Source organism: Procambarus clarkii, chromosome 71 (assembly GCF_040958095.1).
Source record: "Procambarus clarkii isolate CNS0578487 chromosome 71, FALCON_Pclarkii_2.0, whole genome shotgun sequence".
NCBI lineage: Eukaryota > Metazoa > Arthropoda > Malacostraca > Decapoda > Cambaridae > Procambarus > Procambarus clarkii.
Window position 1 is genome coordinate 11,237,631 of NC_091220.1, and position 25,930 is coordinate 11,263,560.

At 45.2% G+C, this 25,930-nt stretch overlaps 1 protein-coding gene across 3 annotated transcripts in view; it reads right to left on the reverse strand.

Annotated features, from left to right (window-relative positions):
• LOC123745527 (uncharacterized) overlaps positions 1–25,930 on the reverse strand; it is a 38,006-nt gene that overhangs the window by 1,578 nt on the left and 10,498 nt on the right. For all 3 annotated transcript variants that reach the window (XM_069311989.1, XM_069311988.1, XM_069311990.1), the window contains exons 6-13: positions 23,967–24,035; positions 22,158–22,188; positions 13,930–14,320; positions 12,634–12,728; positions 8,336–8,393; positions 6,605–6,716; positions 6,053–6,169; positions 5,602–5,807 (exon numbers count right to left, since the gene is read on the reverse strand). In XM_069311989.1, coding sequence (XP_069168090.1) covers positions 5,649–5,807; positions 6,053–6,169; positions 6,605–6,716; positions 8,336–8,393; positions 12,634–12,728; positions 13,930–14,320; positions 22,158–22,188; positions 23,967–24,035 — 1,032 coding nt within the window. In that variant the 3' untranslated portion in view covers positions 5,602–5,648. The remainder of the gene's footprint in view (positions 1–5,601; positions 5,808–6,052; positions 6,170–6,604; positions 6,717–8,335; positions 8,394–12,633; positions 12,729–13,929; positions 14,321–22,157; positions 22,189–23,966; positions 24,036–25,930) is intronic.

Below are 25,930 nucleotides of genomic sequence, written 5' to 3' on the forward strand. Positions count from 1 at the left end.
GGGTTCCAACCCTGTTTATTTAGGGTTGTCCAGTGACATTAATTCTAGCCAGCTTGCAATCTACTCTAGGGCCCATGAAGTTCAACAGTTTCCTCCTTTGAGTATTTTTCTGGTATGTCTCACTGATATCTGGGCTCTTAGGTTTTGAGGTCTATTCAGGTCACAGTAACTCATTGTCAGGTCAGTGTTCCTGGTTGGGTTTCCAATACTGGTTTCCTCTTCTTCACGAGTTTAATCTTTGCTCTTCTCTTTCCTGTTAAATCCCAGTTTCATTTTTCCTTTGTGGTTAGTTGGTTATAGGAAGCCCTTGTTCAGCCCCCCTCTAGACAACCAGTATTGAATATAATGACTAGCCTCTTTGACTGGCCCTCAGTGGGGCCCTTCTTCCCCATCCAGGTGTGTTGGTTGATGGTTTTAGACTCTGAACTGAATAGTGTTGACAAGGGAGCTAGCAGCTCCTGGTGTGCTGCCGCCTGTAACTACAGGGGTTTAAACTGACTACTGGTTGGACTGTTAAAGTGTTGTTTGCTGCGTTATCTTTTTCTCTGTGAAACTTGCAGCTGTCCATTTTGCTTCACTTAACTTTCTGGATGTTTCCTTCGATGAAGGCAATTGTTATTCGTTCCTCGAGTCATGCCTCGGGTTTAAACGGGTATAAAGAGTTCCCCGTGTCTCTGTGAGGGGGGCAAAGTTCTGGTCTTCAGTAGGCAATTAAGGATTCCTGGGGCTGATGTGATGTGTATGGAGCTATCTCCATGTGGCTACCTACTCTTCATTCCCTCCAGAAACTAAATTAGGTGTAATGCTGAAGTATAAAATTGAATGATAAATTTTAATACATTAACCAAATAGTGTATCTTTGATGAATACCCTTGTATAGAAAGTATTTAAACTTCAAATACCTCAACAAAATGAGTATGTGAAACATGCTCAAGAACTGTAAATATTTTCCTATAAAACAAATGACTCGGTTTGTATCACCAAAAAAACTCTGCATATTAGTAAAACTTGAGCAAAGAAAGCATGAAAAATTTATGACTCTGCACGTAAGTAATTATCAAAAGAAGGTACCAAGCCGGGGAGGCTATGTAGCACCATCAAAAGTGCGGGATGTTCAAAAGATGCTAAATAAGGATGCAAATACGAGAACAAAAGCGCACAAGGCAAACAACATCAAATGAATCCGAGTTACCAAGGATACTATTGAGGTGTATCAATGGACCAGGAAGTTGGTGACTGCGAGGGACGGGAAGCAAGACACACACATCCTAGATGTCAGGACATTCAACAAGGTCAGGACACTCCATTAAGTGTCTTGAGTTAAACGGGTATGGCCAATAAGTAACCTCTCCAGATCTGTTTCCCACTGCCAGTTACAGTTGTAGGAGGAAGGCCATGGGGGATACTACCCTGGCAAACTGCCACCAAGGGAAGGGAGGGGAGGACAAAATGAGAAAGTGACAAGGATGGGGAAATGGTCACTGTAGGTCATCAAGAACCCGCCAGGTGAAGTCCAAATAAAGAGAAGACGAGCAGAGAGAAAGATCAAGACAAGAAAGGGTGCGAGTGCTGGAGTCAACATGAGTCGGCTAACCAGAATTCAGAAGAAACAGAGAAGAAGGAAGGACAAAAGGTTCAAGAAGGCAGCCCTGGGTGTTTGTCAGAGCATCACCCGAGAGGATATACCAACAGTTAAACTCACCCAAAAGGAGCACAGGCTCTGGTAAGGAGTTCAACAGGTGTTTAAGATCGGGTCAACCAACAGGCCCCGGGCGTGCAAGTCCTCAGCCACCAGTGCCACCGAAATGGAGGGAACCGGCACATGGAGCTGAACGACACCAACATCCCAGGGAAGGGCAGGAGCAAACAAGCACTCATTGAGGTACTTAAGGATGCCCCCCAGGAAAACCTGAATCACCGTCGAAGCCTCCCGCCACTCAAGCGTGAGGAAACGGCAGAAAGAGTGCCAAGCGTGCGGGAACGGCAGAAAGAGTGCCAAGCCTCCAAGGCAAAGACAGGACAATCCGGCAGCCAGGACGACTCCGGAACCTCGTAACGGAGTCAGAAAGGGAACGATGGCCCAAACCTGAAGTCCAAGGGAAACCGGTAGTAGAGACGACGTGAAAACAAAACAAGGCAAGACTGAAGCGAAAGAAGACAGAGGACAGAAGGTAACCGACAAGGCCGACAAAAGACCAGAGGGAAACCACATCGGAAGTCAACAGACATTCCAATAATATTGGAAGATACGAAGAGACGCACGAACCAACGAGAACCCCACGACAAGCAAGCACAAACGCATGGAGGTACATATGGACAAAATTAAACCCCTGATCAAGGGACACGCAGGGACCCCGATACAAAGGGAACAGTATCGCGACATAAGCGCGAAAAGAGTAAGGAAAAGGGGCAAAACACACCCCCAGGAACGACGGGACAGACGAACCCAAAGGGACAGGGAACCAAACCCAGGGAGGGGTATACCCGAAACCAACAGGAACACAGAGGGGGAAGGAACAACCCCACTCTGAGGAACTGCCAGCCCCTTACCGAGGGTACAAAGACCCAAGAGGAGCAAACGGGGCCAAGGCCCCCCCCCAGGCAACCCCTCCCCAACCCCGGGAACCTCTACGGCAAGACCCAGGGCCGAGCCGCACCCCAAAGCCCCAGCTTGACAAGGAAAAGCCGGGGCAGCCATACAAACACTAAGGAAGAGAGCCCACTGGTCAGACCCATACGGCACGGCTGGAGGAACAGACACGAATGCCTCCGCCGCTAAGCCGGAAGAGGAAATTCCCCGAGACCGCCCGAGTCTCAACCCAACCAGACCCAGCTCCAACCCAAAAACCCGCCTACGGTTCGGAGTCGGAAGCAAGGGAGAAATTGTGCAGAACAGAAGGGAAAGGACGAGGAGCCAGAGCCGAAGCGACCTCCACCCACAAGTCCGGACCCCAACAACCAAAACAGGGCAGCCTCGAGGCATCCGGGGCCACAAACAACCAAGAGCGTTGCAGCAACCACCCCTAGCAAGCAACGTCGCAGCCGCCTACACCTGATTATCATGACCAGTGACCTGGGTGAACGAGAATACATACCAACAACACCCGTCGCACGACTCTGGGCCATAAGAAACAATGACCCAACAGGCAGCATGGTGGAGGCACAACCAGTGAGTGTCACCCTGAGACAAGGGGACAGAACAACTGTCAAACTCGCAGGACGCGAGGGGGTACTCCGGGGACACACCCATAGGATCACGGAGCCCCCGTGGGGTTTCCCAGGGCCCTTAGCCTTGGGTACACGCTAAGGGAAGCCTAGGCAGGGTACTGGGAACTGGAGCCCAAGTCTAGCAAATAAACTTCTAAAAGCTGAACCCCTGGGACGTGTCCACTCACGAGGGCCAAGCGAGGAGTACCACCAACAGAAAATACCAAAATAAAAACACCTAGAACAGTACAGGGGGACCATAAAGGCAGACCTCCTCCACCAGGCAAAAACAAAAGAAAACCCCCACAAAAGGACAATGTACCCAGGCGGAACAGAGCTGGCCACTGTTATTGGTGAAAACTAGCTGTGCGGTACCCCACGCCCCTACCAGTGACGAAAACTACCACCTACCCAGAGACAAACAAGGGCAACAAAACCCCTGCCGACTCCAAGGGCGGCCCAGTACCGAGCAGTAAAGGACACAGCGGAGGTAGAACCCAAGGTGACTTGTGGAAGATGGCCCCAAGCCCCAAGGGCAGTACTTACAGGGCACCTAGGGAAGATAGCCCTAGGCACATGCAGCCCAAGTACCGTGGAATCTTACTCCTGGCTCACACCCCACCGGTAGAGAGTCCACACCACAAGGCACAGAACTGAAACAAAAACCAGAGCCAGAGGCACTCGACCGGCCAGTAATACCATCAGCCAAGAACTGACAGTTGGATCGCCGGCGTGGAAGGTCTGGGGCTCCCCTCCCCAGATTAATAATAATAATAATATTATTGTGAGAGGGGGGGCTGTGCAACCCCCCTCCCGGGGAGGGGGGTTTGCACAGACAGTGGCGCGGCGACATGACGACGTCACGCTAGTTTGATCATTTTGTTTGGGGAGTTCTGTCCACTCGTTCCGCTTTCCGTAGCAATATTTTTCACCAGAATAGGAGTTTGTTTTGGGGCGCCTACCTTTCTGGGTGCCTATCCTGGTCGATGGCAGACATAAAACGTTCCCAACCACAAGGGGGTTTCTATAGGCCATTGCTCCTCATACCTCTCTGAGGGGGCCAGGTTCTGGCTTGTGGTGCTCAGTAGGCAAGAACTCCTAGCACTGTGACTGATGCCAGAAAGTTAAACATATTCATTCAGCCTGGGTAGCTCCGGGGAGCCGACGGGGCTCCCCCAAAAAATCTGAAAAGAAACTGTAAATCCTTGCGAAGAATTCAGGCAGGATAGTCACTGGGCGCGAGGCACTGGTAAAGTGAAGAGCGATCGCCGTGCCACCATGTGCTAGGTCGGCTATGTGCATATCAACAAACTCATATCCCAAGGTAAAGTTCGTATCCCGATTCCAATTTTCCGAACAAATCAGGCTCATAACCCGAAAAGTTCGTAAACAGGGGCTTTCGTAAACTGAGGTACCACTGTACTGCCTGATCAAGCAGTAGTAAAGTGCCGTGAATTAATACGAGCTATAATGGAACAAAATTTTATGTTAGTGGCTGCTAAAATACTGCACAGCACCCCTCAAAATTACCCAAAGCAGAAAACTATATCAGTCTGAGTAGATGCACCCTGCCTACAACACTGGGCATGTTGTAGGGAATTTTATCCTAATTGTAAACATAAAATTTTTCCAAGACGAGTCTCCAGCATAGATATGATAAAATACCTAAATTATTGGAACCATCTCAAACCTCTCAGAATGTACTCTCTGGAAAGGAGACCAGAGGAGTATCAAATAATATATACAGTACATGGAGATACAAGAGTACATGGAGATACTGGAAGGTCAGAGCCCAAATTTCCACAGTACAATAACAATGTGTTGGAACAAAAGATATGGAAGAAAATGCAGAATAGAACCAGAGAGGAGTAGAGGTGCCATTGGCATAATCAGAGAACACTGTCTGAACTCCAGAGGTCCAAGGCTGTTCAACGCCCTCTCAGCAAGCATTAGAAATATTGCCAGAACAAAGGTGAAAGCCTCAAGAAGCCTATGGATAAGTTTTTGCTCAAGTGCCAGATCAACCGGGTTGTAGTAACTATGTGGGCCTGCGGGTTGCTTCATGCAACAGCCTGTTGGACCAAGTTATCATAAGTCGATAACTACAGGTTCTTAGTGGCCAATATTGGAAGTGCCACAGGGGACAACACTTGGGGGGTGCCACAGTGGCCTTCACTAGGGGGTGAAACAGTCGCTGAAAAATTTGGAGAGAAGAAGAAGAGGGGGGGGGGCAGAGGGAAGGGGAGAGAGCCCCTGGCCCAGCTGGGTACCCAGTTCATATTTGTTACATGTTCATTAATATAAGGTTTTTTGGTAGCAGGAAACATTAAAGTTTCTTTAGATAAAAATAATTGTATTCATATTAAAACTTCAGTAAACAAATAACCAACCCACCTCTTATTATTATTATTACTGTATTAATCACACAAGCAGGACCATTGTTACTTCCTGTAAAGATTTTGCTGGTTATTAATGTAAGCACGTGATATAAAATTTTCTATTGTCTGTTGAACATTTGAATATGCAGCACCTCTCTCGGCTTGTGAACGCTTCTGAAGTTCCTTCACGATGTTGAATTTAATCTCGGTCTCTGTTATCAACTGTAAGAGAATATACATTAATAAATGAGAAATATACAAAATATATCCATTCAAATTATACTTATAAAAATCCAGAGTATGTTTTCAGTATTTCTGTTACTTTTACACACACACACACACACACACACACAAACACACACACACAAGACACTACTGCACACGTAATTTATATTTCTTATGAACATATAACACAAATTTCATTATCTTTCAAAAAGGCGTATTAAAAATTAATAATTATTGCTTACATGAACAGAACTGTAAGATTCTGTTTTCTGGTAGAAATCTGTGAGCGCCTTTAAGAGAAGAGTGATGACCTCGGAGGCAAGATCTTCATCAGCCAAATTGTTTATCGAGCAATCAGCCTGAAGACATTTGTCTATTTAGTTACTGCAATGTGTAGCATACAAATACACACACAAATGTATATCACTTCATACAAGCTGGAAAGACATTATGCCCATACAGAATGAAGGCCACCTCTTCAACAGAAAACATGGTATGTTACTATGTCTTGGAGTACTGTATCTGATATGGGGCACACTTGCCATCTATATCATGGTTGCGCGAGTCCCTACTCAGCACGTGTTAATTACTTTCAAGCTTGCTATTTATTATAAATGAACAGCACTATAATAGTATTACTTCATTAATCATTAGACCCAGTGAGCTGACAGGATCATGTTCTGAATGATGTGATCGGGCTTGTATTCAATGCACTGCTCAAGAGCAGATTCAGTACTGTATATACTAATACCAGTACAGTATTTTTATACTATTCAAAATACATGATGACATACCACTTTTTTAAGCAGTAATCCAGTTGCTCCACCATCTTTATCTTGAGTTAGCAATGGTGTAGGAGTAGGAGCTCTCCAGTCAGAAATATTTGGGGGCGGAGGAGTATGGCACCTGCAACAATCATAAGGATAACATTGGTGTTCTCTCTCACCTGCAACAATCATAAGGATAATAACTCTCACCTGTATGGATAAACACAGTGGTTGCTTTACCATAAATAAAGTAACAATGCACAGAATCTTCATGCTCATGTAGGCAACCTCATACACAGTCTTCCATAGACATTCTAAATGGTAATGAGCCAAAGGAGCACCAAAATGTTGGTCACAGGACAGAAGTAAACACAACATGCAGTAAAGAATGTGTGAAGAGTATTGCAGCACTGCACTCATCTCAACCGGGACACTTACTTTCTGAACTGCCAGAAAGTCTTTGACACAGTACAGCACCAGAGACTAGTGCAAAAGCTGGAGATGCAGGCTGGAGTGAAAGGGAAAGTACTCCATTGGATAAGGGAGTACCTAAGTAACAGAAGACAACGAGTCACTGTGAGGGGTGAGGTCTCGGATTGGAGAGACTTCACCAGTGGGGTCCCGCATGGTTCAAGTCCTTGGACCCATACTGTTTCTTACATATGTAAATGATCTTCCAGATGGTATAGAATCATTCCTCTCATTGTTTGCTGATTATGCAAAAATTATGGAGGAGGAAGATGGAGGAAGACAGTATGAGACTACAAGATGACCTAGACAGATTGCATGAATGGTCCAACAAATGGCTACTAAAGTTCAACCCGAGTAAATGTAAGGTAATGAAACTAGGCAGTGGAAACAGGAGGCCAGACACAGGATACAGAATGGGAGATTAAGTCCTTCATGAAACGAACAGAGAGAAGGATCTAGGAATTGATATCACACCAACCCTGTCTCCTGAACCCCACATCAAAGGAATAACATCTGCGGCGTATGTGAGGCCAGCTAACATCAGAACTGCCTTCAGGAACCTGCGTAAGGAATCATTCAGAACCTTGTATACCACATATGTAAGACCAATCCTGGAGTATGCAGCCCCAGCATGGAGCCCGTACCTTGTCAAGCACAAGGCGAAGCTTAAAAAAGTTCAGAGATATGCCACTAGGCTAGTCCCAGAACTAAGAGGCATGAGTTACGAAGAAAGGTTGCGAAAAATGCACCTCACGACACTAGAAGACAGAAGAGTAAGGGGAGACATGATCACTACCTACAAAATTCTCAGAGGAATTGACAGGGGTAGATAAAGATAAACTGTTTAACACGGGTGGTATGCAAACAAGGGGACACAGGTGGAAACCGAGTACCCAAATGAGCCACAGGGACGTCAGAAAGAACTTTTTTAGTGTCAGAGTAGTTAACAGATGGAATGCATTAGGCAGTGATGTGGTGGAGGCTGACTCCATACACAGTTTCAAGTGTAGATATGATAGAGCCCAGTAGGCTCAGGAATCTGTACATCAGTTGATTAACAGTTGAGAGGCGGGACCAAAGAGCCAGAGCTCAACCCCCACAAGCACAACTAGGTGAGTATATAAGCTGATGGGTGGTAATCAGCTACCCAATGCAAGTTGAGATACACTGGAATGAATGGCATCTAGACTGCTACTACATACTGTACAATCTTCACACCACTTTACATTACCTAAATACATTTTTGCAAGAGAGCTTTAGAGATACTTTACAGAGAGCATTTCATACCGGAAGTCATCAAGTCGTCGGCGTTCACTCGCTGGACTGTATGATCTACTGCTGCCTCCTGGAAACATAAAACAGAGAAGTAACTTAAAACCAGGACAAAGCATCCCCTTGAAACATTATACATTTTTTGGATACTGTTGTGAATATTTAGCTGGATTGTTACAGTGCACATCATACTGTAATGGTGAGTGCGGGGCAAGATATGGTGCATGGATCAATCTTTTCATGTATCTTTAGCCATTTCCTACACTGCTCTCCTATTTTACCTCCAAGCTTTTGCCTTTCCATCCCCTTTATAGTGACATCAAGAGAGAGCACTAACAATAATGGTAAAATTATTTAGTCTGATAAGATCATAAACCTTCATATTCTGAACAGAATTTTTTTTTAGCTGTCCTATTCACTCATTCTCTAGGCAAACAATTATGAAATAAAGCAACCAAGCCTGTGTGAGTATGTAGTTCACTCACTCTCAAAGGCAAGATACTTCTAGACTCTGGTCAGGCTCTCACGCAGACATGATAAATTAACACTGCACCAACCCAGTGGGTAGCTTTTGAAGTCATCCCCACCAGGTCGTACTGCTACTTGCAGAATAGACAATCTGGCCCAAAATACACCCAGAAAGCACTAAACACATGAATAATTTTTATATGCATATACAAAATTCTCAACTGAAGATATCAGGAAACAGCAGGCTAGACACAAGGCATAATATGGATATGAAAACCTCCTGGAATGGGACAGAAAAAGACTTCGAAGGTAATATTATACCAAACCTGTCACCAGGAGCCCATATCAAAATAATATCTTCAGCTCCACATGGACAGTTGGCTAATTTAAGAACAGCTTTAGGAATCTGGACAAAGAACAACTCAGGATCCTGGAACATGTGGCACATGTGTGGCAAAGAGTGCTGGGAAGACGGGACACCACGAGCGTAGCTCTCATCCTGTAACTACACTTAGGTAATTACATAAAGTCTCATTATGTCTCACCACAATGCCATTATTCATGTGATCAATCAATCAAACACACATCCACATTTCCTGATTGGATAACTGTGCAGTTTTAAAGTTGTTGATTTGACCAAGTATCCTAACACTGCTTACCTTCCTGTTTTGATAGGTGTGGATCACACAAAAACCAAGCTAACCAAGTGATATAGTATAGTTATCCTTCTGTGTACACCACAATAAAGTCTGGTTAACTGCTAGTCTGGCAGCCTAAACAACCACAAACATTGAGAGAATCCTTCAGGCACACCTGAAAAAGCTAATTCCAGGAGAGACTGGCTGTACAGTCAATTATGGAAGCCTCATCTGAGCAATGAAATGGGTGACATAATTGAAATATATATATGGATGACAGTATAACAAAGAGGATATATATACAAAGAGGATATATATACAAGGTTTTATATACCAATATAAAATAGAACACACAACAATTCATATAAATTGGAAAAGTTTAGATTTAGGAAAGACCTGAGTAAATATTGGTTGGGAGACAAATTACTGGGAAAGATAACAGATGTAGGATTGCTCTATTATTTCAAATGCAGGTTAGACATATGAATGATTTCGGGTGGATATATAAATAAGAGCTCCCTCATATGGGCCAACACATGTTGAATGTAATGAAACGCCACTTTCTAGGTGAGCCCCGGAGGCTCCCTGAAGCTATCTGAACTGATATGTGCAATATTAGTTTGGGGTCATCAGTCACATTAGTTCTTATGTCTACCGGGAACCACAAGCCGGAACCTGTGCCCCTCAGAGGTGCAAGGAGCAATGGCCTATGAGAACTTTACAATAACCACTGCACTGCGCAGAGCGCCTTGAGGCGCTAGCTTGGGGGTTTGCAGAGCACCTCAGGGTGCTCATAGGTATAGCATAGGATTCAAAACTCCCACGGCTAAATGGGGTTCACATCAGTATCCTCAGGGTTCTAGTAAAAGAGGCACCATTTTGTTTTTTTAAATCGTGGGCAACATTTGCAAGTGTGAGAGCCTCAGTACTGAGTGAGCAACCAAGGCTGGTGCACGCAGCATGAGCTAACAGCACTGCCGTTCAGCTTGTGACCACAGCATCGCCTAAAAATGTCAAAATATATATGTAACCGGTATTATTTAGCCATGATAGTATTACAGAAGAGCCTGACTGCGATAAAGACTGTACAATGTTCAGATATCAGTGAACACACAGCTGTTCAAGATGTTCACAGTGCTAGCCACAGCACACTGCCATTGTTTGGTCCATCTAAGAATCTTGAAACGACTTCACATGTTCCTTTACAAAATAAACTTGTGGAAAAAAAATTTATTCATAGGATTTCATGACCAGGATTCTGATAATAGCAGGAGTGTGGTGAGAATTAGCAATGTGCATAGTATATTGGGAGGAGTAATCTTGGTGAGGAGGGAGGTAGCGTCATCTGCTGACTCTGTGTGGCAATCTGTTATTGTCTGGACTCATCATATCAGCTTTGTGGTTCACTACTGTGAACACAAATATATAGTATACTTATATATAATGGGTATATAGATATCGTGTAATAACAGCAAAAGGAGTGTGTTGGGAGGAGCCATTTTGGTGAGGGGGGTGTTGAGAGGATGCGAGTGAGGCTGTCGTCTGCTAGCTGCTGTGTCACTTCCCATGCAGTTTTTTGTGGCCACTATACTGTTTGGACACCATACCAGCTTAGTTGTACAGTTATGAACAAAACATGTAGACTTATATAGAACATGTGTAAATAGTGTAATAAAAACAATAACAGTATGGAGGGAGGGAGGTGGCGTCTGCTAGCTGGTCTGTGGTGGCCACTCTTGTTGTTTGGACTCACAATACCAACTTAGTGGTTTGTTATGGTCAACACATGTTGATAGGTATATTCAATGTGTGTATATACTGTACAGTAGTGTAATAACAGCAAAAAGTGCGGTCACTCGTCGAGTGACCCCAAAAACCCACCCACCCATCACTACCAATCCCCATGCATTTAAAGGTGCCAAAAAACCAGCGTTGAATGTAATCAAACGCCATTTTCTGGGTGAGACCCGGAGGCTCCCCAGAGCTTATCCAGGCTGATATGCTAATGTCAGACTTTTGGCATCAGTCATGTGTATGGAGTTCTGTGGGCCTACCGGGGACCACGAGCCAGAACCTGGCCCCCCTCAGAGAGGCATGGGGAGCAATGGCCTATAGAAACCCCTGTGTGGTTGGAAGCATTCTATGTCTGCTCTATTGATTTATTAAATATGGTAGACAGTGGCTCGCAAAGCTCCTCTTTGCATTCTTTAAGCACCCTGGCAAACACTTCATCCAGCCCTGGGGGATTTGTTTGGTTTGAGTTTTACTATTTGTTTAATTACATCCTCCCTGGTAACTGCTAAACTAGTCAACCTGTCCTCGTCCCCACCCACATAGACTTATTCGGCTGAAGGCATATTGTTAAGTTCTTCTTTAGTAAATACAGATATAAAATATTTATTAAAAATATTACTCATCTCCTCGTCATTATCCGTTATTTCACCTGTCTCAGATTTTAATGGACCTTTCCTTTCCCTAATCTTTGTTCGATATAACTGAAAAAACCCTTTAGGATTTGTCTTCGCTTGCCCTGCTATGTGAACTTGGTAGTTTCTTTTTGCATTCCTTATCTCTTTTTTAACATTTCTAACCAGTTGTATGAATTCCTGGTCTAAACTGACTTCCCCATTCTCAATCCTTTTGTAACACGCTCTCTTTTTACCTATAAGGTTCTTCAGATCCTTTGTTATCCACTTTGGGTCATTAATATTTGATCTATTCAATTTGTATAGTATACTACGTTCCTGTGCTTTGCTTAGAATATTTTTAAACAAGTTATATTTTGAATCCACATCGAAATCCCTTTTTACGTCACCTATCGCTGGATTCACGTCTTGCTCCAAGATCGGTCCACCCCCGCATGCCCAAGACTTTCAAATCTATTTGACCCCCAAAAAATTATTAGGTTATTGAAATCAGCTTTTCAAAAATCTAAATCTCTGTTTGTGGACAGAACTGTCGAGAGCAGGAACAATTTATGTGAGTAGGCAGTGGATGCCAAAGCCATCAGCAGTTTCAGTCACATAAAAATTATAGGAAAGATGGAACACCTTGAATGAAGGTCTCATCCTGTAATTACACATAGGTAATATTTGTCCATACATCAACCCCTCACCCTTTACAATATAGGTTAACCCACTACAATTTATATGGGGACTCCAAGGTATTATGTGGTAATGTAATAGAGTAAAATGCACAAATCCTCACCTCTCTCATATTGATCCCTGTAAACTGGCGAGCTCCTCCAATAACCATCACCACCACTACCATATGACTCAGTCCTTCTGCCATCTCTATCATTTCTGAAACAGAAATTAATAATAAATAGCAATTAACAGGAAATTTTGGATGTGCATCCATCTTTACATTACATTACCACAAGCAGTGATAGCCAATAACATTATTACATACAGGGGTACCTCGGTTTAAGTTTAATCCGGTCTAGGAGACACTCGTAACCCGAAAACTCGTAAACTGAAGCTAATTTTCCCATAAGAAATAATGGGAAATGAATTAATCCGTTGCCGACTACCCAAAAACCTCACTTCAAACTAAGTTTTATACATAATTCATCAAAATCTACAATACAAAACTATGTTCAAGTTATTACTTACCCTTGCTGATGACTGCTGTTGGTGTATGGAAGATGGTGAGGAGGGGGGGGGGAGGAGGTGTTACTGTTTGGAAGGGGAGTCTCCTTCCATTATAATATCAGGCAGTGAGGACCTCTCTGGGGTGCACTCTCCGGCATGTTTTGCCTGCATACCACTAGGTCCTGGTTGTGGCTCACTGCTTGATTTTCTTACAACGAAACGATCCATGGAAGATTGTTTTTCCCTTCTTTACAACACTTGTCTGTAGTAAGACATCGCATTGTCATTTAAAAGGTCAACGCAATGGCCTGCTACAGCTTTATCTGGGTGAGTTTTTTCAACAAAACTTGGCAGTTCTTCCCATACTTCACACATTTTTTTAATGAGGAAGGGACATCCTCTACTGCCTCTACTCACAACTATTTTCCTAGGTTGAACCTTACCACTGGCTTTCTTGGGACCCATTGCGAGATATATAACAACAACTTTTATGTTCAAATGGCCAAATATCCAACAAAACACTGTAAATCCTGGTGAAGAATTGGGGCGGGATAGTCACTGGGCGCAAGACACTGGTAAACTGAGGGGTGCTCGCCGTGCCACCATGCGCTAGGTCGGCCCGTACGCGTATCAACACCCTCGTATATCGATGCAAATTTTCCTAGCAAATCCTGCTCGTAACCAGGAACGCTCGTAATCCGAGGTACCACTGTATTTAGTTATGATTACTTAAATGCATGCATGAATAAAACAAAACATGGATCATGATTATTTGTGTGACTATACAGGTATCTGTACATGTTTTTCCTAAAAAGATTTGTCATGCCCTATTAGGTTTAAAAGAAAAAATAAGTAGAGAAACATACAAGCTCTATTTGTATGATTGATGTAGACAAACCCAAGCTCTCACCTATATGGTGGTGATGAACGTCTTGGTGGTGGTGAGGGATGTCTTCGCGGAGGTGAGGGATGTCTTCGCGGAGGTGAGGGATGTCTTCGCGGTGGTGAGGGATGTCTTCGCGGAGGTGAGGCATGTCTTCGCGGTGGTGAGGGATGTCTTCGCGGAGGTGAGGGATGTCTTTGCGGAGGTGAGGGATGTCTTCGCGGAGGTGAGGGATGTCTTCGCGGAGGTGAGGGATGTCTTCGCGGAGGTGAGGGATGTCTTGGCGGTGAAGAGGGACGTCCCACTTGTGGTTGAAATCTGCTTATTCTTTTCTTCTTCTGCTTGCTGGGTGGTAGGTCTGGATTTTCCGATTTGCTTTCAGCATTGTTTTTTTCCTCTGTAGCACCAAGTGATGGTTCTATAAAAATCAACTAGTGAATGTAGTGAAATGCCCTTTGTTGTAGGAGCCCTCAGGACCTCCCCAATGATAAGCACCGATTGAGCCAAACTGTAGGGAGACGTGCCAGTCCTTTAAGACCCACCTTTGTCTACCAGGATCCAGGACCAGAACCTAGCCCATTCTTCAAGTCAAATAGTGCTCCAGTATCAGAGATCAACTAACCTGCTCCTCCCCCCCCCCCCTAAAAAAATAGTGTTGAATGTAATGAAACGCCATTTTCTGGGTGAAACCTGGAGGCTCCCCGGAGCTTAGTAGGCTGATATGCTAATGTCAGACTTTGGCATCAGTCATGTGTATGGAGTTCAATGGGCCTACCGGGGACCACGAGCCAGAACCTGGCCCCCTCAGAAGAGGCAAGGGGAGTAATGGCCCATAGAAACCCCAATGTGGTTGGAAGCATTCTAGTATGTCTGCCATCGACAGGGTCAGGCCCCCAGAAAGGTAAGCATCCCGAAACAAACCCCAACTGTATTCTGGTGAAAATATTGCTACAAACGATCATGATGTCATACATCTTCGTGCCGCTGTCTGCGCAGCTCCCCCCTCCCCGGGAGGGGGAAGGGGAAGACCAAGACCCCACATGTCGGCTACCCACCCTTTAATTCTTAGGCTGGATGTCAAAACACACAAAAAACTGCCAGGGAGCTTCCGGGTCTCACCCAGAAAATTGGGGTTTCATTACATTTAATGCTGGATTTCTGGGGGGAGCCCCCCTTGGCTCCTCGGAGCTAACTATCCACAGAGGAAAACACATAGGGACTTACCCGGGAGGAGGTCGCTGCTCACTCCTCAACTCGAAGTCGAGACAACTGGCTGCATCTGCCGACCCAAAGCGACACAGGCCCGACTAGGCCCAGAAATGTTCACAAGGTATCAAGCACCCAGGACCCTGTTCGACCGCCAAAAATCCCACGCCCGAATGTCAGTCCACGACATGTTGCCAAAGACGGCAGCAAGAGTAGCGAACTTACGAACGTCACGGGCACGGGGATAGACTGCAGGCTGGTTAGCCTTAATAACCCTGCGGACGACCTGGGAGACCCATACCCAAGAACAGGGAAGAAGGGAAACCTGATCAACCCAAAGTGCGTGTCTGTACACAGACGGCGTGACGTGCAAATAACGGCAAACAGCCGCAACCGGACACAAAACATGATGCACCCCCGGCCTAACCAACCAAGCATCCAGAACCCAGGAACACTTCCGGAAAGCAGCAGTCTCATTCTTTGCCAGAAAAGGAGACGGCTGCAAACGAACAAAACCATCACGATGACCGAAAGAGCAGAAACCCCTGTGCCGGAGGAGAGCACGAAGCTCACCAACCCGACCCCCAGAGGCCAATGCCAACAGAAAAAGAGCCTTGGAGAAACAATCCTGAACCGAAGGGGCCACAACAGATCGAGAAGAAAGATAAGAGAGCACTCTGTCCAATGACCAGGATGGCTCAGGCGGCGCATGAGCAGGCCGGAGGTGAAATGACGCCCGAGACAGCTTGCGAAACAGTGCAGAAGTAACATCAATACCGAAAACAAGCTGAAGCGGCTCCGCCAGCGCCGCATGATACGGGGCGACAGTGTTAGGCATAAGGTGACGGTCCTGGAACAACTAAGAGAAAGGACACCACCACCCTAACAGAAAGTGAAGTACAACGACAAAGACTCAGGAAGAAACGGAAGGACCGCCAGGAAACCTCGTACTCCCGCTGAGACGAAACCAGCAGGTGGGACACTAACAAGGAAGCTACCTGATCACCATAGAGGTGATGATAAACTCGAGTCAAAATCACCATACGCGAAGACTCAAGGAGAAGATCGAACCAGCCACGTGACGTTCCGGTCCGATCTGCTGGAAAAGGTGGAGCCGCGGGAAAACCTCCGGGTTCGGACACCGAGCAAGCAGCGCCTGAAACCATGTCTGGGCTGACCACAACGGGGCCAAGAGGACAACTCATCCCTGGTAAGTCTCCAAGCGAGTCAGGACCTGGAGTAACAGCTGAACTGGGGAAAAGAGGTAAAGGAACCCCCTACCTCGATCAGTCCTGCCGAAAGGCATCGACCCCGACGGCCTCACAGTCGGGGAAGGGCCCCACATACAGGGGAAGGCGCCGCGACCACGCCGACGCAAAGAGGTCCACCTCGGGGCGACCGAATGTCCGGCAAGCCAACTGAAGGAGTCGGTGTCGACCGTACATGCCAGGGAGAGGGGAACGAAACGGGACAGGACGCCCCGTTTCCCGTCCCGTATCCAAAACGTTGGATACTCCCCGCACATGAACTGCCAGCTGAGCCAAACCCTGAGAACTCAGCAGACGAGCCACCTGAAGCGACCAGCCCCAAAGAGCCAAGGACCGCATCGAACCCCCCCTTGGTTCAGGCAATGAACCACCGGGGAGCAGTCCTAATGGAGCCGGATCGTCGATCCATGGGCGACCCGAATCCTCGGAAGCGTAAACCACACCGCCGTGAACTCCCACACCGTGTTGTGGGCTCGACGGAAGGACGGACCCCACCGCCCCTGGCTGGCCTGGTGAGCACTGATCACAAAGCCCCAGCCGAGAGATGACACGTCCATGAACACATCGAGCTAGGGCTCAGGCAGGCGGCAAGGCACTGAACCCTGAAAAACCCAAAGAGGAAGCAGCCAACGCAGCAGCCGACGCAAGACCCCCAGGAGTCGAACCCAGTGATCACGAGAGGGGCAGAAGGGAACCTCGTAACAAACCAGAAAGAGAACGAAGTCCTAAACCTGAATGACGACGGATCCATCACCGAGGCGTAATCCGGGTCACGCAGGAGGTAAGATGCTAGGGACGCCCGCAATGCAGACGGTTGGATGCGGGAAGTCGTAAACCTCCGGAAAGACGAATCCGCCACACCCGAGGGAACACGGGGACCGAACCTGGGAAGGGGCAGACACCAAATCCAAGTCGGGGCCCAAGGCCCCCAAGTCAGCCTCTCCCCAGCCCCAGGATCCCCCTCCTCGGGACCCAGGGCCGAGTCCCTTAAAGAAAAGGCTGGCACAGCTGAGTAAGCCGAATGGAAGGGGGCCCACTGGCCAGACCCAGAGGCTTCGGCCGGGAGATCGGACTCGAAGGCCTCAGTCGCCACACCAGAAGGGGCATCCCCCGAGACCACCCGAGACTCAAGACCATCTAAACGCTGCCCCGACTCCGAAACCCTCAGACACTTTGGAGCCGGAGGCAGGGGGGGGGGGGGGACCAGAACGAACCACCGAAGGGGAAGGACGAGGGAGAGCAAACTGAACCAGGGTCGAAGCGACCCCCACCCCCAAGTCCGGGTCGTTATAGGCAAAACGAGACAGTCTCGGGGTATCCGGGTGAACAACCAACCTAGCGCGTTGCAACAGCTAAAACTGTACATGCAACGCCTGCGCCGCCTGTACCCAGAGAACATCATGAGACTGGGTAAACTGAGTCACAAGCAAGCAACAGAACTCGCAGGACTCAGGGTCGAAGGTGTCACCGACCCAACAGACAGCGTGACGGAGGCAAAAACCGTGAGGGGTCACCCTGAGTCAAAGGGACCGAGCAACCCTCGAACTCGCACGAAGTGAGGGGGGACTCCGGGACACATCCATCGGACCCACGTGCCCCCTAGGGGATTCCCAGGGTCCTGAGCGTTTACCAACAGGGACTCATGCCCCAGTAATCTCAGGCAGGGTACTGCTAACCGGCGCCCACAACTACCAAACAACTATCTAAAAGCTGAACCCCAGGGACATGTACACTCACAGGGACCTAGCAGGGAGCTCCACCAGAAAACGAAGCGTGCACAGGTCAGGCACAAGTGGGGAAGCAAAGCAAGGACCCCCCACAAAGCAAAAAGAAAAGGAAAAACAAAACTCCGCAAGAGGACAACGTACCCCAAGGAACAGAGCCGGCCGCTGTGAGTGGTGAAAACAAGCTGCACAGCTCCCTGCGCCCCACCAGTGCAAACTGCCTCTTACCCTAAGGTAAACAAGGAAGACAAAACCCCCAAGCACCCAAAGAGTGACCGAAAAACCTAGCAGTAATATGGCCTAGTAGAGGCAGGTCCCAAGGAGCTTGTGGAAGGTGGCCCCAAGACCCAAGGGCAGTACTTACAGGGCACCTAGGGATGAAAACCCTAGGCTCATGTAGCCCAAATACTGTAGAATAACTCCTGGCTCTCGCACCCCTTGAAGATAGCCACCACTCTAAGCACAGTACTGAAAACTCTGGAGCCAAGCACACGACCTCCGCCTCTAGCATCAGCCTGAGAACTGAAGGGTGGATAGCCGGCGAGTGGGGTCTGGTGCTCCCCTTTCCCCCTCCCGTGGAGGGGGGGAGCTGTGCAGACAGCGGCATGGCGATGTACTCACCTATTTGTGCTTGCGGGGGTTGAGCTTTGGCTCTTTGGTCCCGCCTCTCAACTGACAATTAACTGGTGTACAAATTCCTGAGCCTACTGGGCTCTATCATATCTACATTTAAAACTGTGTATGGAGTCAGCTTCCACCACATCACTGCCTAATGCATTACACCTGTTAACTACTCCGACACTGAAAAAGTTCTTTCTAACGTCCCTGTGGCTCATTTGGGTACTCGGTTTCCACCTGTGTCCCCTTGTTCGCGTACCACCAGTGTTGAATAGTTTATCCTTGTCTACCCTGTCAATTCCCCTGAGGATTTTGTAGGTAGTGATCATGTCTCCCCTCACTCTTCTGTCTTCCAGTGTCGTAAGGTGCATTTCCCGCAGCCTTTCCTCGTAACTCATGCCTCTTAGTTCTGGGACTAGTCTAGTGGCATACCCCTGAACTTTTTCCAGCTTCATCTTGTGCTTGACACGGTACGGGCTCCATGCTGGGGCCGCATACTCCAGGATTGGACCTGTGGTATACAAGATGTGTGACGTCATGATCGTTTGCTCGTTTCGTTTAGGGGAGTTCTATCCATTTGCTTGGCTTTTGGTAGCAATATTTTCACCAGAATAGGGGTTTGTTTGGGGATGCTTACTTTTCTGGTTGCCTGACCCGGTCGATGGCAGACAGAATGCTTCCAACCACACGGGGGTTTCTATAGGCCATTGCTCCCCTTGCCTCTTCTGAGGCAAGGGGGAGCAGAACCACGAGGTTCTGGCTCGTGTTTCCTGGTAGGCCCACAGAACTCCATACACATGACTGATGCCAAAGTCTGACATTAGCATATCAGCCTGGTAAGCTCCGGGGAGCCGAAGGGGCTCCTCCCAGAAATGAAAGAAAACATAACAGGATGGATCTCATTAAAACTCCTCATCTCAGCATCTCCTGTTCTCAGTCCTACATTGTGGCTTGTTGGGCTTGAAACCATTACTCCTTGTTTGTGTTACATCTGAGTTTTTGAAGAAAATGTCCGGATCAACATCATCCAAATTTTTCAATAGTTTAAACAATTGAAAAATTTGGATAATGATCCAATCATCATCCATAAAATTTGGATGATGATCTGGACATTTTCTTCAAAAACTCAGAGGTAACACAAAGAAGGAGCAACTGTTTCAAGCTCAACAAGCCACAATGTAGGACTGAGAACAGGAGATGCTTTTTCACCCACAGAGTTATTAACCCATGGAACCACCTACCCGTCAAAGCCATAAATGCCAAAACTGTTAGGTTTTAAAATCCACCTGGAAAAGATCATCAAGGCAAATGGGAGGAACTTCGACAAGCCGCCAGCTTCCCATCCTCGTCGAGGCCAATAGTGATAGTGGCCCTCGAGTAAATCAGGTAAAGAAGTGCAACAATGTAACAGTCTAGCGTGAAGGGGCAGAGTGTGATCCTGGCTCCTAATAGGCAAGACTGGATATCCCAAGTGTAGTTCATCGTCCAATGGCTCGGCTCATTACATCCTACAATTCATTTCCTTTAACTTACTCAAAGCTCAATAACGCCAAAAAAGATTTTAGATAGTAAATGTTACAATAATAATACATGGGAAGAAAACATATGTTGAAAATAAATGGAAAGGTACAATGGGTTTAAGGGGTAATAACACTGTATATGGGGAGGTAAAACATTTGTCAGTTGATTACCTGTTGATAATATCCAGAGTTTTTTTACTCCCACAGCATGGCCTGTGGGCAGCCTTCTCTAGTAATTGCATGGTGTATGAGGCTGTTTGTCTTGGTAGTTCGCAACCCTCATAGCCAGCCTGGTCTGATAACTCCAGCACAATATTGTCCAGTTACCTCTTCAAATATTTCACTACTACAAAAAGTGAAATTTCCTATATCTGCTGACAGCAGACTCAAAAGTGGTGGGTATCTGATGTTTTCTGTGTTTTCTCTACGGCACCCTAACTTTTCACTGGACATATTTTAAACTTTTTACCATACCTATCACTCTTGTATATTGTAAATTTACTGTATAGGCTTGGAACCTGATCTTTCATTACTTTTCTTGTGTATATTTTGAAATCTCTCTCATCTCCGTAAAAAAAGTAACGTTTTGAGAAATTTTGTGTCAGTCCCAGTTGTTCAAGTGCTTCAATAATTTTATAAATGCAGTAAAGGCTCTCTGTACATTTTCCAGTTCTGCAATCATACCCTTTTACTGCTCTCTGTACATTTTCCAGTTCTGCAATCATGCCCATCTTGTAAAGGAGATGCAAAGACTGTACAATATTCCATACTGGACAGCACCAGTATTTGTAGAGTACTATCATTGGTGTTGCATCACTTGTTCTGGAGGTTCTCATTATCCACCCTATAATTCTCCTGGTTGTTGCACTATTTGCTTTACTGTGCCCTCTAAACATTAGGTCTTCTGACATCATCATTATTTCAAGGTCTTTGACTTGGTCGCTCATTTCTGCGAGATGTGTGTCTTGTATCCTGTACTACTACAGTATAAGGTTTTAGTTTTCCCCTACAAGACAACTGGAAACTGTCATTGCTAAACATCATATTTTCCACTGTCCATTGGAAGACTTGTTAACATCTGGTTATAATTTTTCTGTATCTTTCCCCAAGGCAATTTTCGTGCTTATTTTAGAACGTATCGCCAGCAAAGGATGATACAAAACTATGACTATTCCTGTTTGTCTTCTAGGTAAGTGCAGAAGAAGAATAATGGTGCGAGGACCATGCATTGTGGAACCCAGCTGTGCACTGTACTTCAAACTGAATTATGCTTGATTTACTGCCATTTTTTCAATCTGTTCATTAAAAAATAGAAAATCCAGCTCCTCACTATATCTGTCGATTATTCCAAGGATAAACACCCCCCACAGCCCGGTTTCTCACCAGTCCTCCTGGTTGATGGTCTGGTCAACCAGGCTGTTTGATGAGCCTGATGTACGAGTACAGCCTGGTTGATCAGGCATCCTTCAAATTTCACTATTTTTCAAACTATTTACTCTCTATTACTTCAATATGGCTCTTCACATCTCCATTTTTCCTTCTCTAATATTCCTACTGTACCTGTAACATTTCCCTCTTTTCCTTTTGGGATGCATGTCTTGGTCTACCTCAGAAAATGCAGGCAAATTGTATTCTTGACTTTGTAATACATACATAAGAGTTTTTCCACAGCCCCTCTCCAAGTCAATGATAACAGAATATGCTTCACTGTATATCCTCCAGAGCACTTATAACAACAAACATTACCACAATGGAATCTTTCTAAAATATCCAGCTTTCCAGAAGAGCAGGATAAGCTTCAGCAGAGTACAATAATTCTCTAATGTTACTGTGTGGACTGACCACTCTCAAGACTACGATTTAAGCAACTATAAGGTAACAGTCTCCACTTTACGAAAAGATAATTCTGGAATACTTACGAAGTCTAATTTTCTCGGCAATGGTCTTCTTCTGAAAGTAAAAATATATTTATTAATGTTATTCAACAACTGAAAAAACTTGTGCAGAATATTTGTTATACATCGATGATTCATATTGGACATTAACCCTTGTGTTGCTAAGGGCTAATTAGCCTTTGTCACCCACAGGCACATTAACCCTCAAACCGCTAGGGGCCCAAATGGAATTCACACCCACAGGCGCAACAAAAAAAAAATTCCAAAAAATTCTTTCGTCTTATAGAAGTGTTCATTTTTGTTCCCTGATCACGGAAAAAATAACAAAAAAATCGTAGGTGGCATATTTTAGCCGCAATAGGGTAGGGAAGTGTGGCAAAAAAGGGGCGTTGGCAGAGCCTTCGCCAGATGAGGTCTACTCCGCCCGAGCTGTCAGACGGCAGTTGCCACAAATATATTATTACCTAATTATTTCAATGTCTCTGATTGATTTTTTCTTAGTTTTTTGCAGTAATATTATTCCATACAGTGAATTGTGGTATATTTATATTATAAAATGTGTGAACCATTGCTGTACTCAAAATTATGGTGTGCATATTAGTGATTCAATTATTATGTTCATAAAACAATAAACAAATAGTTTTGCTGTTGTTACACTATATACACAGGTTATATATAAGTATTTGCATGTTTTGTACACCATAACGAACTACTAAGTTGGTCTTGTGAGTCAAAAAGCAATGAGGAGTGACCGCCAAACACCAGCGAGCCACTCACTGCCACTCCCTCCCTCAACACCACCTCACTCACCCTCATTCACCTCCTACAATACTCTTTCTGTATTTATTCACTATACACAGACGTTATATATACGTATTTACTTGTTTTGTTCACCATAACTGTACATCTAAGCTTGTATGGTGAGTAAAGGCCACAAAGACGTAGCTACTCACACAGTCAGCTGATCAGCGGCCGCCCTCAAGGCCAGACGCACTAATATTTGTCCTTCAACAATATTGTTTGTGGTGTTATTACGCTATATACACATATTATATATAAGTATCTACCTGTTTTATTCACCATACCTGAACAAATAAGCTGGTATGGTGCCCAAAGACCATAGTGGCCATCAGTAAACACCATGCCAAGACGTGCAGACGACGCTCTTCCCTCACGAAAATGGCGGCTCCCAACCTACTTCTCTCGCTGTTATCACACACTATACACACGTTATATATAAGTATCTACATTTGTGTTCACCATATCGAACCACTAAGCTGGTATGGTGAGTGCAGTCAATAAATGGTGGCCACACACAGAAGACGACACCACAACCCTCCCTCGCACAGCCTTACGCCTCCCTCCATGGAGCACAGCGCTAAATATCACCACAATCCTGCTATTATCAGAATCCTGGTCAGTTTTATCACAGTTAGGGGGCTTCAGTAATACTATCACTGCTAAATAATAGCAGTATCATATATATTATGGTATTTGTAGGCGATGCTGTGGTCACAAGCTGAACAGCGGTGCTGTGAGCTCGTGCTGCGTGCGCCAGCCTTGGTGGCTTGCTCAATACTGTAACACCCAAGAATGTTGGCCTGGATTTTTTTTCTAGGTGGCATCTGGCAACTATCGGTCATGGCTGTACTATAGTTGCCCCTATCCCAGGCGGGGCGTTTAAATTATAGCGCTAGACACGAAATCATATATAAATGATGTGCGCGGTTTCGGTTTTGTCACTGATATCATTTATATATGATATGCGCGGTTTGAGGGTTAAACAGTAAAAGGCTCAACTTTAAAATGCTCTACCATCATGATTTTGATTACCTTGAAATGCTTCATCCCACTACAGTGCAGATCCAGGGAAACATCTGAATGCATTTCTGAAGAGCAAAGCTGAAAAATCAAGAAAGCAAAATTAATTACTTGAAATAACTAGTGTTAAAAGTACCAGCATCATTTATGTAAAAAGTATATATGAACCAGTAATCCTATTAAAAATCTGTTAGGACAATGATGATGATACTGCATGGCCATTTAAATTTTTAAAAATTATTTTCTATAATGCTGATTTTAATTGTATTTATCCAAACAAGTTAAACAACATCCAGTAGGCACAGACCCGGTGGCCAACTGGAAACAAATACTTCACAGTTGTTACCCATAAGCTGCCATACTTCACTCATAACCTGTAGGTAATGTTCATGTAACTACACACAACCTGTAACTAAGGCTGTTGAAGCACACATTCTATCACATAACCTGTAGGTAATGTTCATGTAACTACACACAACCTGTAACTAAGGCTGTTGAAGCACACATTCTATCAAATATCAATGATCATAGCTAGAAACCACTTCAAATTTCTGAGATACTATATAAGAAAAACAAAAACAAAAAGAGGTAGCCATTTGACAGCATGGAACAGGACACTGCACCAAGAGCTGACGAGAACAAGAACAATGCTTCTGACAATCATCACATGGAACAGGACACTGCACCAAGAGCTGACGAGAACAAGAACAATGCTACTGACAATCATCACAAAAACATAAATGAATTTACCTTACGGGAACACACCTGACTATACTTGTATAATACAAATAAATATCAGTAAGATATGAGCATGCTACCAAACATAACTGAGTATGCTAAACAAACATAATTATGCTAAACAAATGGAGTGTTGAGAACTAAAGACTTGCAAGTGGATAATCACTCACAATTTAAGGAATAGGAATGACATCAAAGGAAGAAGTTACAATGAAGAATATTGTAGAAGCTAAATAACTAAATCAATACATAACTGAAGAAAATAAAAATGAGAGACCAGGACTGCCATAGATAAGGAAGTACAAACATACATGATTGATTATATTGAACAACTGGATACTGGTAGTGGAAAGCGGAAGGCAGATCAAGATGGATTGGACAGAAGCAACCCTCCCCTCACCAAACAACAATAACCCATGAAATGAACTGGTAAAATAATTAGAAAGACAGTTGAGGAACATCTGGCAAAGACAAACTTCTTAACTGAGAAGCAGTACTGGGTAAGGTAAGAGTACCTCACAAGAGTCATAAGAAGAAACGTAAGAGTGAAGGTAGTGATTAGCAAAGTTCTACAGGACTCAGTCTTTGGACCACTACTGTTCCTTATATTGGTCAGATGTGGCAATGATAAGAAGGCTAGCGACTGAAGAAGGCCTCACGATACTACACAAGATCGTCAACAAGCTACAAACTTACTGGAGTTTAATTCCAACAAGTGTAATGTAAAGACATTTGGGTCGGGATAGGAAGCCAGAAAGACTTCAAGAGGAAAGTTACTGTGAGAGTCTGAATTTGCAAAAATAAAAACAGCATTTAGAAACCTTAGGAAGGAATCATTCAGAACACTGTATTAGACAGACATTTTATGAGGTCTTCAGAGTGAACCAAAGTTGAGCGTTGGTACAAGTGACGAGGAAAGGTTAGAAACTTTCAACGATAATGTAGTAATAACTGAAGAAGTATTAACAGTGAATGGGGAAACTCCCAGAAGTCTGAAACACGGCAAATGTGGTACCTACCTTGAGGTGCTTCCGGGGCTTAGTGTCCCCGCGGCCCGGTCGTCGACCAGGCCTCCTGGTTGCTGGACTGATCAACCAGGCTGTTAGACGCGGCTGCTCGCAGCCTGACGTATGAGTCACAGCCTGGTTGATCAGGCTATGCACTCTATAAATTACTGGAAACTATAATCAAGAGGAAAGTGGAACATCTAGAGGAGACTAACTTTGAAATGGAGAATG